We start from the raw sequence: 13,488 nt of genomic DNA, 5'->3' as shown, positions 1-13,488 counted from the left end.
ATAGGATCAATGTGCTTTTAGTTATTAGTTTGGAGAATAATGTATCTATTTCTGTACTGTCATTGTTGTGTACTTTAATTTTATGTGCTTTAATTGATGTGTCGGTACAATGTAATATTATGTACTATAATATTATGTAATTTAATATTATGTTCTTTTTTGTCATGTACTTTAATATTATGTAATTTAATATTATGTTCTTTATTGTTATGTACTTTAATATTAAGTGCTTTAATTGATTTATGAATCTTACGCTACTTACATTGTTTTCAGTCCATTTTCCAGATATGGCGGAACGGTACCCTCCGACGCCCGTTCTACTAGACACGACTATTGACTCGGAGCATCGGGCCTTCCGTCTTGCGGTACTGCACCAGCAGCCACTTGCCTTACGGTGTCGTCCACCGGCGGAGGTGCTCCCTGTGGATGATCGTGGGGCTGGCAGGTATTACTTTAATTTCTTTGCTTCATTGCATTTATTACAGTACTGAATGATAAGCTAACAAACATTTTGAACAGGTTGATGGAGGCAGGCCTCCTCACTTGGGGCTGTCTTCTGGAGAGTCGGATTGTGCAGCTCGACTGGTCCCTCCTGACAGCTCTCGTTGAGAGATGGAGGCTTGAGACGCACACTTTCCACTTCCCGTGCAGGGAGATGGCACCTACCTTACAGGACGTGGCCTACTTGCTTGGAATCCCGATCGCCGGGCAGGCAGTCGGACCCCGTGTGGTACCCTCCACCTGGAAGGACGAGCTAGAGGGTCGGTTTCAGAACGTGCAGCGTATGGATGGCTTAGGCGAGGTCAACGCGCACCCAGCTAGAGCGTATGGTCCGTCGAAGTCTTGGTTTCTCTAGTTTCAGGTACGTAATGTTATGTATCCTTGTCAAAAATAGTTCACGCTCTCCAGACTTCTTAGACTAATGGACTTACAAACCATGTGCAGTCGATGTACCTAGCTCAGGATGCTGATGAGTATAGTGTGGACAGGTCGTTTGAGGTGTACCTGCTATGGCTATTTGGCACGACCATGTTCAACAACACACATGGGGCGAGCGTCGATAAGGTTCTCGGTGTCTACGCACAGGAGATCTCAGACGCGGCTCAGGGGGAGGTGCCGGTGTACTCTTGGGGTTCAGCAGTGCTTGCGGCCACATATTGTGGCCTTTGTGACGCATGCCAGAAGAGTGAAGAAAATGCAGTCCTCACGGGCTGCCCGCTCCTTCTGCAGCTGTGGTCGTATGAGAGGATCGCCATCGGGCGGCCTATCGTAGACCAGTCACCGTACGGTCCGGACATGTACAGTGACCTCTTGGCGGAGGGGCCTACTATGGGGAGTCTCTAGTACTCTCGAGAGGTACACAGCTTAGAGTTATGAATTATATATTTATACATGGTTTGCCAATTTTTCTTACAATGCGAACCGTACTTACGTTTTGACTTATCCTGCAGCCACCCTGGGCAACCGGCCAAGTGCGACGAGCAATCCCGGAGTTCCGACGCTTGATGGATTGCCTATCACCAGATGACGTGCTATGGGAGTCGTACCTAGATCCTCTTGTCGGCTTCCATGCACCACAAGGTTTGACTCCACTCTGCACCGCGAGCCAAGATTTATGGCTGACTACTGCTGTCTTGGTCTACGATGTGGCTGTTGAGCCACATATGCCAGATAGAGTCATGAGATAGTTTGGTCAACATTAGCCATATCCAGTGGCCCGTTCGTTTGATCGAGTATCACGGAACGACCATAGGTAAGAAATTTTAATATTGCATTATTGTAAAGTCATTGCTAAATGCTAATATCTGTACATGCATTGCAGGTTGAACAAGTTGGGGGTGCCCTACTCGGCCTCCTGGGTCATTAAGCTAAGGTCTTGGGTCGACCCCTGGGACGACGCTGCACAGCATGTCGTCCCGCCAACGGGGCCACACACCGAGGCGTCTTTCATGGCCACCCAGCACAGTTCGTACCTGGTTATGGTTCTTGGATGCAGCAGCCGTATCCATTTCCAGGAATGCACACACCCAGGCCATTCGTGCCCATGCAACCACCGCAGCACACACCGACATACACCGGTAAGGTTCATGGTTCACCTTTCATATTCACTTGTATCGTATGATTTTATAATGAATGCACCTTAGCATGAGTTTTCGATGCAGGATATTAGCACCCGACGGAGACGGGCCCTTCCTCTGCCACACCTACGGATGTAGGTGCTTCTAGATCTCTACGTCTAGGTACAATGAAAATAATATATCCGCTTACAATAATGCTTTCGAACATATCTTCACGTGTCTTTCTCCTTTTCCCAGCTTGGGTTGACACGCATGTCAGCGATGACCTTATATTCACAATGGAAGACTTGGACGCCACGACCGCACCGCACGACGTCATCGGCCAGTCGCAGATGGGAGGTGCACCACCTCCATGGACGCAGGATCCACCCTACGTCCAGCAGACGCCTGAGGCCACCAGTCGCCCCAGCAGAGTTGCTAGGTCTCCGGAGCGTCACACCTACTCCGTTGACCATGTCAACGCGCAGAGGAAGAAGAAGAAGACACGCGCTGTAAAGGGTGGTTAAGAACTTCGGATTGTATGTCTAATATGAGTTTACTTTATGAGTTATCGTACAGATTTGCTTGATTGTCCTGCTTTTCCCTCCTCAGCCTTTCTCTAGTAATATGCCGCTTCCACCACATCTGCAGCCTGGGACATAAACTCACTGGAAAGGAACCGGAGATAATGAGGTGGGAGGGCTGAAATTTGGAAGGGGCAGGATCCTACCGCTAGGCCAGAGAGCGGTAAAGTACTTATCGCTCCTCCGGAGTGCGGTAGGTACCTACTGCTCGGCCCAGGTGCAGTGGGTCACCTACCGCTCGGCCCAGGTGCGGTGGGTCACCTACCGCCCGGCCCACGTACGGCTCCCCGCGTAAGGACTTCGTTGCAAATAAAACTATGTTTATTTTACATTTAGGTCCCTACCGCACTTGGGGGTGCGGTAGGCACCCTACCGTTCGGTGAATTGGTGGTAGGTGTATATTTTTGAAAATGTTTTACTCCGTAGTATATTTTTGAAATTTCGGATTTTTTAAATATAAAAATGAAAAACCCCCACCCACGCGCCGCGTCTTTTTTATTTTTGTATTTTTCAAAAAAAATTTACAGAAATATATTTTTGGTTTTAGGTTTTACAGTTTTGTACCCCCTACCGCCCGCCAGGGGGCGGCAGGGGGCCTGCCGCCCGGCAGGAGGGTGGCAGGTACTTATATGTAAATAAAAAAAAATTTATTTGCGGCGGGGGGCGGCAGGCTCCCGCCAAGGGCCTCCGCGAAAATATTTTTTTTATTTACATATAAGTCCTTGCCGCCATCCTGCGGGCGGCAGGCCCCCTGCCGCCTCCTGGCGGGCGGTAGGGGTACAAAACTGTAAATTGTGAAATTGAAAATATATTTTTATAAAAAATATTTTCAAAAAATATAAAAATAAAAAAGACGCCCCACGCGCCCTCCCCCGCGTGGGCCGTCCTCACCCCGCGCTCAGCATGTGCATGGGCCGGCCCATACACCCTCCCCAGCTCCACCCGCTGCCGACCCGAGACCCTCGCTTCGCCTCCGCCGCCGCCGCACCCCAACCTCCGTCGGAGCCCGCCTCGGCTGACCCTATCCCGCTCTTCCGCCGCCGCGCCACCCCCGGACTGGACCCACGGTCGCCGTCACGCCGGTCACCCAGATCCGTCCCATCCTCCGTCGGAGCCCGCCTCGGCCGACCCCGTCCCGCTCTTCCGCCGCCGCGCCACCCCCGGACTGGATCCATGGTCGCCGTCAGGCGGGTCGTCGGGACGCCGGTCGCCATCACGCGGGTCGCCGTCACGCCGGTCGCCCAGATCCGTCTCCAGGCCGAGCCGCCGCCATGCCGGTACACGCCGCCCTGGGCCACATGCACGCCGGCCGTCAGATGCGCCTCCAGGCCGGGCCGCCGCCACGCCGGTGCGCCTCTACGCCGGCCTGGATCCAACGCTGCGTTGGGCCACCTCCGCATGTCCTCCATGCCGGGCCGTTGGCGCGCCTCTACGCCAAGCTGGGTCGGGTCGCCTCCACGCGCGCATGAAGGTGCCACGTTCTTGGCAACCGTGTTGACGGCCGTCAAGCAACCGCTCCAGGAACCACGAAGAAGGAAGCGAGTTGGAGATTCTCGCGCCTACAAAAGCAGTGCCTGGACTTGCTAGCTGCTATTCCCCTTGCACACACCAAAGGTACGGCTCCATTCCTCTCTCGGTTCTCCACTGTACTCTGTTTATCTCTCTGTTCTCCACTGGATTCCTCTCTCATGCTGGATATTGATCGATAGGGTTGTGCTTCTTACACGGCGGGAGGGTGGCCGGCAGCCTTGGATGTTTGCTACGTTCAGGTCATACCCATTCCTCTCTGTTTCTATCTCGGTTCTCCACTGGATTCCTCTCTGATGGTCAATGTTCCACAAGGCGCTATTCCGCGCTCGCCTAGGCGCGCTTATGCGCTAGGCGGTGGGGTACCGCCTCGCCTAGGGGGTAGGCGGACCCCTAGGCGGCGCTAGCTCATCGGCGCCGGCGGGGGAGGTGGTAGGGGCCGGGGACGAGGCAGATCCGGCGACCCGGGGATGAGGCAGAGCAGAGAGCGGCGGCGGCGGAGGAGGAGGCAAGGGTATCTCGGTTCTCCACTGGATTCCTCTCTGATGGTCAATGTTCCACAAGGCGCTATTCCGCGCTCGCCTAGGCGCGCTTATGCGCTAGGCGGCAGGGTACCGCCTCGCCTAGGGGGTAGGCGGACCCCTAGGCGGCGCCAGCTCGTCGGCGCCGGCGGGGGAGGAAGCAGGGGACGGGCGGCGGCAGAGGAGGAGGTAGGGGCGTGCACGCGGCGGAGGAGGTGGTAGGGGCGTGCGCGCGGCGAAGGAGGAGGAGGCAGGGGCGGGCGCGGAGGAGGAGGAGGAGGAACAGCGGCCTGCGTGTCGCAGGCGGGCAGGCGGGCGGACTGGGCAGAGGCGGCGGCGGGTTGGAGGCAGAGGTGATGGAATCGAATGGATAAGGTGGGAGTGGGGTTGAGATTCGGGTTGGGCTGGTTTGGTGGGCTGCTTTGGGCCTTTCTTTTCAATTCAAGGCTCACTAGTTCCTCATTTTTCCTTTTCTTTTTAGAGTATATGGTGAAGTATACGTAGTATATTGTACCGCCTAGGAAAACGCCTTGAAACGCCTAATCCCGCTTAATCCCGCCTAGGCTCTAGGCGGTGGGTCACCGCCTAGAATCCGCCTAGCGCCTAGCCTAACATTGCTGATGGTGGATATTGATCGATAGTGTTGTGCTTCGTACACACCGGGAGGCTGGCTGGAAGCCTTGGATGTTTGCTGCGTTGAGGTCATACAAGTGAGTACGACCCATCTTCCCTCGGTTCTCCACTCAATTCACTGTCAGACTCTCATGGTGGGTATTGCTTGATTGTGTTGTGCTCGGTCGACTCATTTGTGTTGAATGATCTATGACAATATGATTATGTGTTGACTGTTGAGTGAATCGTAATGTTTACGTGATGTGTGGTTGGGAGCATTAGGGGTTTGCTCTAGGTCTGTGCAGACCATCCTGCTATTCCTGAGTTAAACTTTGCAATTGACGTATCAAGGGCAAGGAATGTGGCATGTTATTTCAGCCACAGTTGCAGTCCAAACGTGTTTGTCCAGTTTGTGCTGTTTGATCATTACAATGCATCTTACCCACACCTCATGATCTTTGCAATGGAGAACATTCCACCATTGAGGGAGCTCAGCATTGACTATGGAATGGTCGATGAATGGGTTGGAAAGTTAACCATGTAGCTGGAGTACCTATTTAGAAGTTAGTGTTCTTTTTAGTTTCCCTTTCTTTTTGAACTTTTTCCATAATTCTTCACTTGGGGATCATCAAGACAACCACTGACTGAAACTCCCTGCTGGTAATTCTCCTAATTCTTCCTGTACTTCGTATTTCTGGGTACTTCATACAATTTCCTTCTAAGATTGCTTATGTATGTGGCTGAGTTCCATGTTTACTTCAAACTTTGTATTTTGCTTCCTTGCATACCAGATCTAAGTCTAATTGTAGTATCGCATTCCTTTTTTTTCTCATGATTTCTCTACTTCATTGCTGATTCATGCTTACTTTGGTTCACAAATCCATGCTTTAGTTGCTGAATAGCTTGTGTGCCATTGATTTTTCAAACCGTCTAAGCGCACATGAATGCACAGCTGTGGGCCTTGCTAGACATTAGATGGTTATCTCCAATTATCATGGCCATTGCCAGTTCCTTTACCAGTTCCTCTCACTGTTTCATGAACCTGGACATGGCTATTGTACCTATAGATGAGGAAACATGATTGTGGCTATTTAGTTGAACGCCCAGATCCTTGTGCTAACCAGACAAGATCTCTTCAAAAACAGTGTAATACCAAAGATTGATGGGTGGTGGTTAATAGCAGAGTTAACTGGTGGTGTCCTGCAGCAAACCCATGTGCTAGAATTCCCTTGTGTGGATTAATGATTGTGTTGGACTGGGGCTAACAGCTGCACTTGCTGATAGGTAGTTCTGACTGGTACTAACACTGAGTGTCGTCTATGCTTTTGTTTTTTTTTGGGGGGGTGGGGGGGGGGGGTGGGGGGGGGGGGGGTTAAAATAGGAAGTTTATGGTGGTAATGTATCTGTTCGAGCAATCTATTTTATATGATTGTTGATGAGCAATCTATTTTATGTGATTCTTGTTGCATATCATTTACATATATGAACCTCACACATTTTTGCTTGATTGTTAGGTGTTGCTGAATTCAACTATTTGCTGTTGCCACTGATTGCTGCTTTTGAAAAGATAAGAAGCGGTAAGCCTTCCTACCTGTGCCATCCTTTCCTAGGCTTTGGTTATTAAATGATGCATTGCCATGAATTTATTAGTTAATAATGCATTGCTATGTCTTCTATTGTTCCTGTTAGCTGTCTGACAATGTGAAATTGCAATTGTGGTCCTTACATTCTTGGATTTCCTTTTAGTTCAAAAGTGATATAAACCTGAATATCCATAGAATTGAACTGAACCTGTAGTACATTGCTTAGTTCTGTGACAAGAGCTTTAAACTAATTACATTAAAGTAATCTGATTGGTTGATTTTGGGCAATAATACTTCAACGGAGTGTCCTGACATGTCCTGCAACCATGTGTCCTGTTTCCATGGGATAATATCTGTGGATAATCATGCATAGTTGAATAAAATGGGAAAGCATGCTGTTTCAAAGGATTAGAATAAAACGTCAACTGTAAGGTTACCCTGCACCATTAGATTGGCAGTATAGTAGTTATCTGCAGGTTATGATTAATGGCATTGCGTTTATTTAGTGCAGTTTGAGATTCACCTACATCTAATCTCACCTCATGATTAACTGAAAATTGCGCCATTGAATTACCAGTACCTAGCCAGTTCACTTTCAGAAACACTTTCTCATCCGTTTGAAATTTAAAGATTAGAATTGTATTACAATGCACCTGGATTGTTATTCATTGTGCTACCCATTAGAAAAATAGTTCACTTGTGGATTTGCAATCCCCAATGATGGTGTAATGGACAAGTTCCAACCTTAGCAGACCACTTGAACCTGCAGAAAAAGGTGAAGCTGCTGCAGCTAAGGAAGGGATATGAAACGACGATACATGGATGCCATGGCCTTGGTGCAAAAGTATGGAAAACCAAATTTCTTTCTCACTGTGACTTGTAATCCACATTGGGAAGAGATAATTAGAGAACTTGAGCCAGGCCAGACAGCGCAAGACCGACCAGATATTTCCAGGCCTAGCCTGTTTGTCTCTCCACCGGAATCAGAAAGCCACATTCCGGATGTTTCCAGGCCTAGAAACCAAAGCTACGACAGATTCACGGGCTCAGAACGAGAAAGCGATTCTCGTCTCCCTCGCGACTCCCCTCCTCGTTCCCGACCCTTGGCACCCGACGCCATGGCGGCTAGGGTTTTCTAGCACCACGCCCTCCATCCTGTGCTCCAACAATGACCGGATCTAGACAAGACGTCCTCCTCCACGTCGATCTTCGACCTCCGCTTCTCTCCATGGCTGAAGACCTCCGCTGAGTGGCCTCGCAGCGACCTCCGTTCCGTCCTCTCCGTTGCTTGCGACCTCCGGCGACCTCTGCTCCGTCCATTCCCAGGAGAGCGACCTCCGCTGTCCGTCTCTAGTCCGGCGACCTCCGCTCCGTCGGTTCCAAGGCCGGCCACCTCCGCAGCCACCGCCGCCGCCACGGCCAGGAGGGAGGACAGAGATCTCCATCTCCACGCGGGCTGTGGGGGACGCACGCACGACGCGTGGGGTGGCTTCCCCGGTTGAGGTCAGATCTGAGCTGAATCGGGGGATTTCCCAGCGAGGTGAGCATTGTGGACTCTGCACTCTGGTACTCGTTGGTTGCGTGTCGATTATTTCTAAACTTGTTTATTCTTTTGTCCTAATCATTCATGGGATGTTTTTGAATTTTATTTAGACTAGAAAACTGCTGAAAGAGTCGGATAAGGAATTTGGATATCAGAAGAAGATTTCATCACTGTCGAAATCATCGGATTGATCGAATTTCATTACAGGCTCATTGGACAAATCTGCTAAGGTGATAAAATTTATCATAAATATTCTCATGCTTGTATATCCCGTACCCATGAGCTCTGATTTATACTAGTATTCATAAACTGCTATGGTTCTTCAATAGTTGCCCATATTCCTCTGTTTTTTCTTGCACTTAAAATACCAGTAGTTAATTCAGCAGTGTTTGGTTCACTCCATTCTGAAACTATCTTGATTTTGGGACCTAAGGTGTTGTTTAGGTGCAGAGATTCAAAATGAGGTCCTACTATGTTGTGTCCTTGCAATTGTGTGGACTTAGCTGAATAGTGAATAGTCTGCATTGAACTGATGGCCTTTTCCATTGGATGCTTGTGACTGTTTCCTGCTTAAATCAGAAGTGTTAGTGCATTAGCAAAATAATATGAGTTAGTCACTGTTCATAAATCTTAGTGCTCAGTTTGTATATTATTTAATACATCAATGTATGCTGCCATGGTATGTTCTATGAAATATGTACTACAAATGAAATTTGTTTGATATGTATGCTGTTTAATAAATTTTATATTTAATATATGCGGTGCAGATGCCCGAGAACAATGTAGAATTGGTTAGCATGAGTAGGGCACAGATCAGGGAGAAGCGTAGGAAGAAGAGAAAGAGATTAGCTGTTTTATTTGTTGGTGCCGTCATGGGGATGATTGCAGATTGGTATCATTGAACAATACCTAAACATATCATTGATCCTAGTGAAGTGGCAGAGCGAGATGTTGCAAGACGTAAACAAATGCTTAGGAATCTTTACCAGGGCTCAGACGTATATTGCTATGACAGTTTGCGCCTAACTAAAAGGTCATTTTTTGACCTATGCGCAGTCCTACGTGAGAGGTGTGCCATGTCTGACACATTAAATGTGTCGGTAGAAGAAAAAGTTGCAATGTTTTTGCTTATAGTGGGCCATGGAATAAAGATGAGGATCATTCGTAGCAGATATGGGTGGTGTCTCGAGCCAATCAGTTGCCACTTCAATGAGGTATTGCAAGGGGTTCTATCACTATGCCATGAATTTATTAAGCTTCCAGATCCGTCAGTTGTAGAGCCCGAGGATTACAAGTGGAAATGGTTTCAAGATTGCCTTGGTGCCTTAGATGGCACACATATTGATGTATTGGTCCCTTTAGCTGACCAAGGGAGATAAAGGAATAGGAAGCAGCAGATTACCACAAATGTTCTAGGAGTCTGCGATCGGCACATGAAGTTCGTGTATGTTTTAGCGGGATGGGAAGGATCGGCATCGGATTCACGTGTACTACGTGATGCAATGTCCCGTGACGACGCATTTACTGTTCCAAATGGTAAATACTATCTAGTAGATGCTGGGTACACCAATGGACCAGGATTTCTTGCTCCATATAGATCCACTTGTTATCATTTGAACGAGTGGGCTGCTCAAGGACACAACCCATCCACGGCAAAAGAACTTTTCAACTTGCGTCATTCATCTGCTAGAAATGTGATAGAGAGGACATTTGGGCTGTTGAAGATGAGGTGGGCTATATTGAGAAGTCACTCATACTTTGAACTACCAAATCAGGTATATTATAGTTAGTAGTCTAGCCAAAAACTTCAATTTTGAGTTTAGGTAAGCATGCAAACTTATCTATAAAAAATTAATGCAGATCAGGATCATTCATGCTTGCTGCATATTACACAATTTTCTAATTGGTAGACAAAGAGACATGGATGGTTTACTCATACACCAAGTTGATGAAGCGATATCTGCTGAATCTGGTGAAGCTCAAAGTGAAATGAGTATGATTACACATGTTCAATCAACGAATGAGTGGACAGAGTTTAGGGACACCATGGCTAACCAGATGTTTGTTGATTACCAAGCTAGACGTGGTCATTAAGTTTACTTCAAATGTATGATTAATTATTTTTGTGTTTTTTATGTATATTGATGTATGACTACATGTGTTTAAACTATATGTTCTTAACTTTGAATCTTTGCTGTAGAATATGGAGAAAAATAAGAAGTCAGGGAGGGGATATGTTGCTTGGAACGATGACATGGATAAGGCACTGCTTGAGACTCTGGTGGAGTACTGTAACAAGGGAGAAAAATGTCAAAATGGTTGGAAATCTCATGTCTACACAGCTGCTATAAAAAATGTCCATGAGAAGTGTGGGGTGGATATCACAAAAGACAACATCTTGGTGAGGAACAAGGCATTTGACAAACATTGCAATGTTATCAATGGTATGCTTGGGTCTAGTGGATTTGGTTGGGACTCAAAAATAGAATATCTGTTGATAGTGTGATGCAGTTTGGGAAGCCTACGTCGAGGTAAATAGCTACTTGCATTAACACATTTCTTTTCCAATGGATTTCTGTCTTCTGCCCAATTCTGGTACCTCCTGTTTGTTTCTAAATTTGACTTGTCCTTGTGTCTACATTTAACATCTGTCATGATGGTGATGTACTACTTTATCCATAATGTGCTTACTGCTTTTAGATGTCGTCCACAGAGAATAGCATATAAGGCCTGAATATTTGATGGAGTATTGAATTTTCTGTCACCACTGGTTGTGGGCACCAGTATTATGCCACAGCAGCAACACCCTGTCCACTAATGTGGCGTGTTGCTGTTGGTTGGCTTATTTGCAATCCTAGATAAATGATTTTATATCCTAGACCTTTTATCCAATTGATATGTTGTGCTCATGTTAGATTGAATTGATGTTTGGGCTGGTCATACCGTGAGTGCCCTTTTTACCAATTGTGAATACTCTCAAGTTGGTACTGTCATAAAATGATTCCTGAAAGCTGTTTGATTCTGAATTAGTAGTTTCCATAGCACAATTATATTTCCATGTTGCTGTTTTTTTCCTAGATTTGTTAAATAAGGAGCTGATTCATATCATTCTTGCAGAAAAATAAGGAGGCAAACGGGTATAGGTACAAGACTATCTTGTTTTGGGACTCAATTAGCTTGGTGTTTGGTAAAGATCATGCAACCGGTGAGGCAGCAAGGACAGCGGGAGATAGCTCAAAGGAAATGGAAAAGGAAGAGATTAGCATTAAAGAGCCTACTTCATCTTCAACCTCAGCAAGTCTGAAAAGGCAGCGGTCTGGTGACTCCTTTACTTCCATGATGGCAGAAAAGTTTGATAAGTTCACAGAAGCGCTTAAGGATGAGGCACCGAAACGCTCTACCTCCAAAGAAATTCTTGGAACATTGAAAAAGATAGAAGGATTGGATGAAGACACTGAGCTAGATTTGTTTGATATTTTAACAGCTGATGAACGCCAGTACGAGAGTCTGCTGGCCCTACCAATGGAGAGGAGGAAGAAATGTCTCTTAAAACAACTCAAGAAGTGAGGAATATATCTCTACTGAAGATGTGAGAGATGGATACTGAATTACTATGCTGAAAAAATAAGTCTTGCTTTTGGATGATGAAACTCCAGTTTTTATGGTGGCTGTCACTTTTTTTCTTTCTAAACTCATGTCAAGTGGTGCCTATCTGTACCGGTCCATCTTGTGTCTTATGCATTGTAAACTGCTTTGTTCACTGCTGTTTGTGTACTGATAAGCTGTTGCGATTGTCATTGTCATTGTCATTGTTGTTTCTCCATTTAGTTATGCTATCTGTACCAGTATCTTGTGTCTTGCTATCTGTACCAGTATCTTGTGTCTTATGCATTATGAACTGCTGTTTGTGTACTGATAAGCTATGAACTGCTGTTTGTGTACTGATTAGCTAGAGAGAGAGAGAGAGAGAGAGAGAGAGAGTGCTGTTTGTGTACTGATAAGCTATGAACTGCTGTTTGTGTACTGATTAGCTAGAGAGAGAGAGTGTGTGTGCTGTTTGTGTACTGATAAGCTAGAGAGAGGAGAGAGAGAAGAGAGAGAAGAGAGGAGAGCGAGGAGAGAGAAAGAAGAGAGATAGGAGAGAAGAGAGAGAGGCCAGCAGCAATAGAATCGTAGAGAAGGTAGCAGCAACAGAATCGTAGAAGTTGATGTTTTACGTATCCAAACAGCAATTAGAATTTGATTCCAAGAAATAAATTCTGTGAACAGCCAAACAGAAAAAAAGAATTGAATCATTTTCCAGATGATTTATTTCCAAGGTAGAATGTGAAATGGAATCACATTCATAGAATGACTTTCAATTCCAGTGAAACAAACAGCCTCTAAGAGAAAAACGTGGCAATACAGGGGCATAGACCCAGTTTCTCTCTAACTATGCTTCCTTTGCTAGTTTAGAATTCAGAACTTTCGGTACAGTGCTTGGGTCTTTTCCTCTTGGTAAGTTCAAACAAATCATGAGTCACCGGTCACTCCTGAATTTGAAACCCTACCCTGCTAAAGTTCAACTGCCCATCATTTTATTATTCTTGTACTCTGCTCAAGGTGACATCTGTCTACCATAGGCGGCATTGATCTCAGTTTGCAATTGGTGTATGCGACATGCTAAGTCCTCCTGAGATAAAATCTAAAGAGAAAAAACTGCATGTATCCATTATTTTTTATGTCTTTCCACCTTTTTTCAACAAATTATCCTGCTTTTACTATTAAATATTGAAAGAGATAAATGCACGGGAGGTCCCTTAATTTTTCTTGGGTGTCATTTATGTCCATCAACTTTGAAAATAGCCCTTTTAAAGTGTATCATATAGGTCCATACCGTTAGGGGTGGTAAAAAAACCCGATACCCTCTACCCGAGCCCGAATTATCCTAACCCGGACCCAAACCCGAACTACCAAATTAACATTTCGGATAGTAGATGTGAAAGCCCGATTTTAGTTTGGGTAATTCAGGTAATGAGCCCCGGTACCCGAACTACCTGAATTTTCAAAATTCAATGACTA

At 46.4% G+C, this 13,488-nt stretch overlaps 1 protein-coding gene across 1 annotated transcript; it reads left to right on the top strand.

Moving 5' to 3' along the window:
- Window positions 1-3,617: 3,617 nt before the first annotated feature.
- LOC120694001 (uncharacterized protein At2g29880-like) lies at window positions 3,618-12,290 on the top strand. Its single transcript, XM_039977192.1, is given in 9 exon segments — window positions 3,618-4,255; window positions 4,351-4,410; window positions 6,816-6,878; window positions 8,538-8,657; window positions 9,195-10,202; window positions 10,628-10,901; window positions 10,904-10,929; window positions 10,932-10,958; window positions 11,545-12,290. Coding segments are annotated over 5 exon segments (1,119 nt in total). The 5' UTR covers window positions 3,618-4,255; window positions 4,351-4,410; window positions 6,816-6,878; window positions 8,538-8,657; window positions 9,195-9,860; the 3' UTR covers window positions 11,995-12,290.
- The last annotated feature ends 1,198 nt before the right edge of the window (window positions 12,291-13,488 follow it).

Source organism: Panicum virgatum, unplaced genomic scaffold, assembly GCF_016808335.1.
Source record: "Panicum virgatum strain AP13 unplaced genomic scaffold, P.virgatum_v5 scaffold_1680, whole genome shotgun sequence".
NCBI lineage: Eukaryota > Viridiplantae > Streptophyta > Magnoliopsida > Poales > Poaceae > Panicum > Panicum virgatum.
The sequence above is the reverse complement of the archived record's forward strand: the minus strand, read 5'-3'. Positions and strand labels throughout refer to the sequence as shown.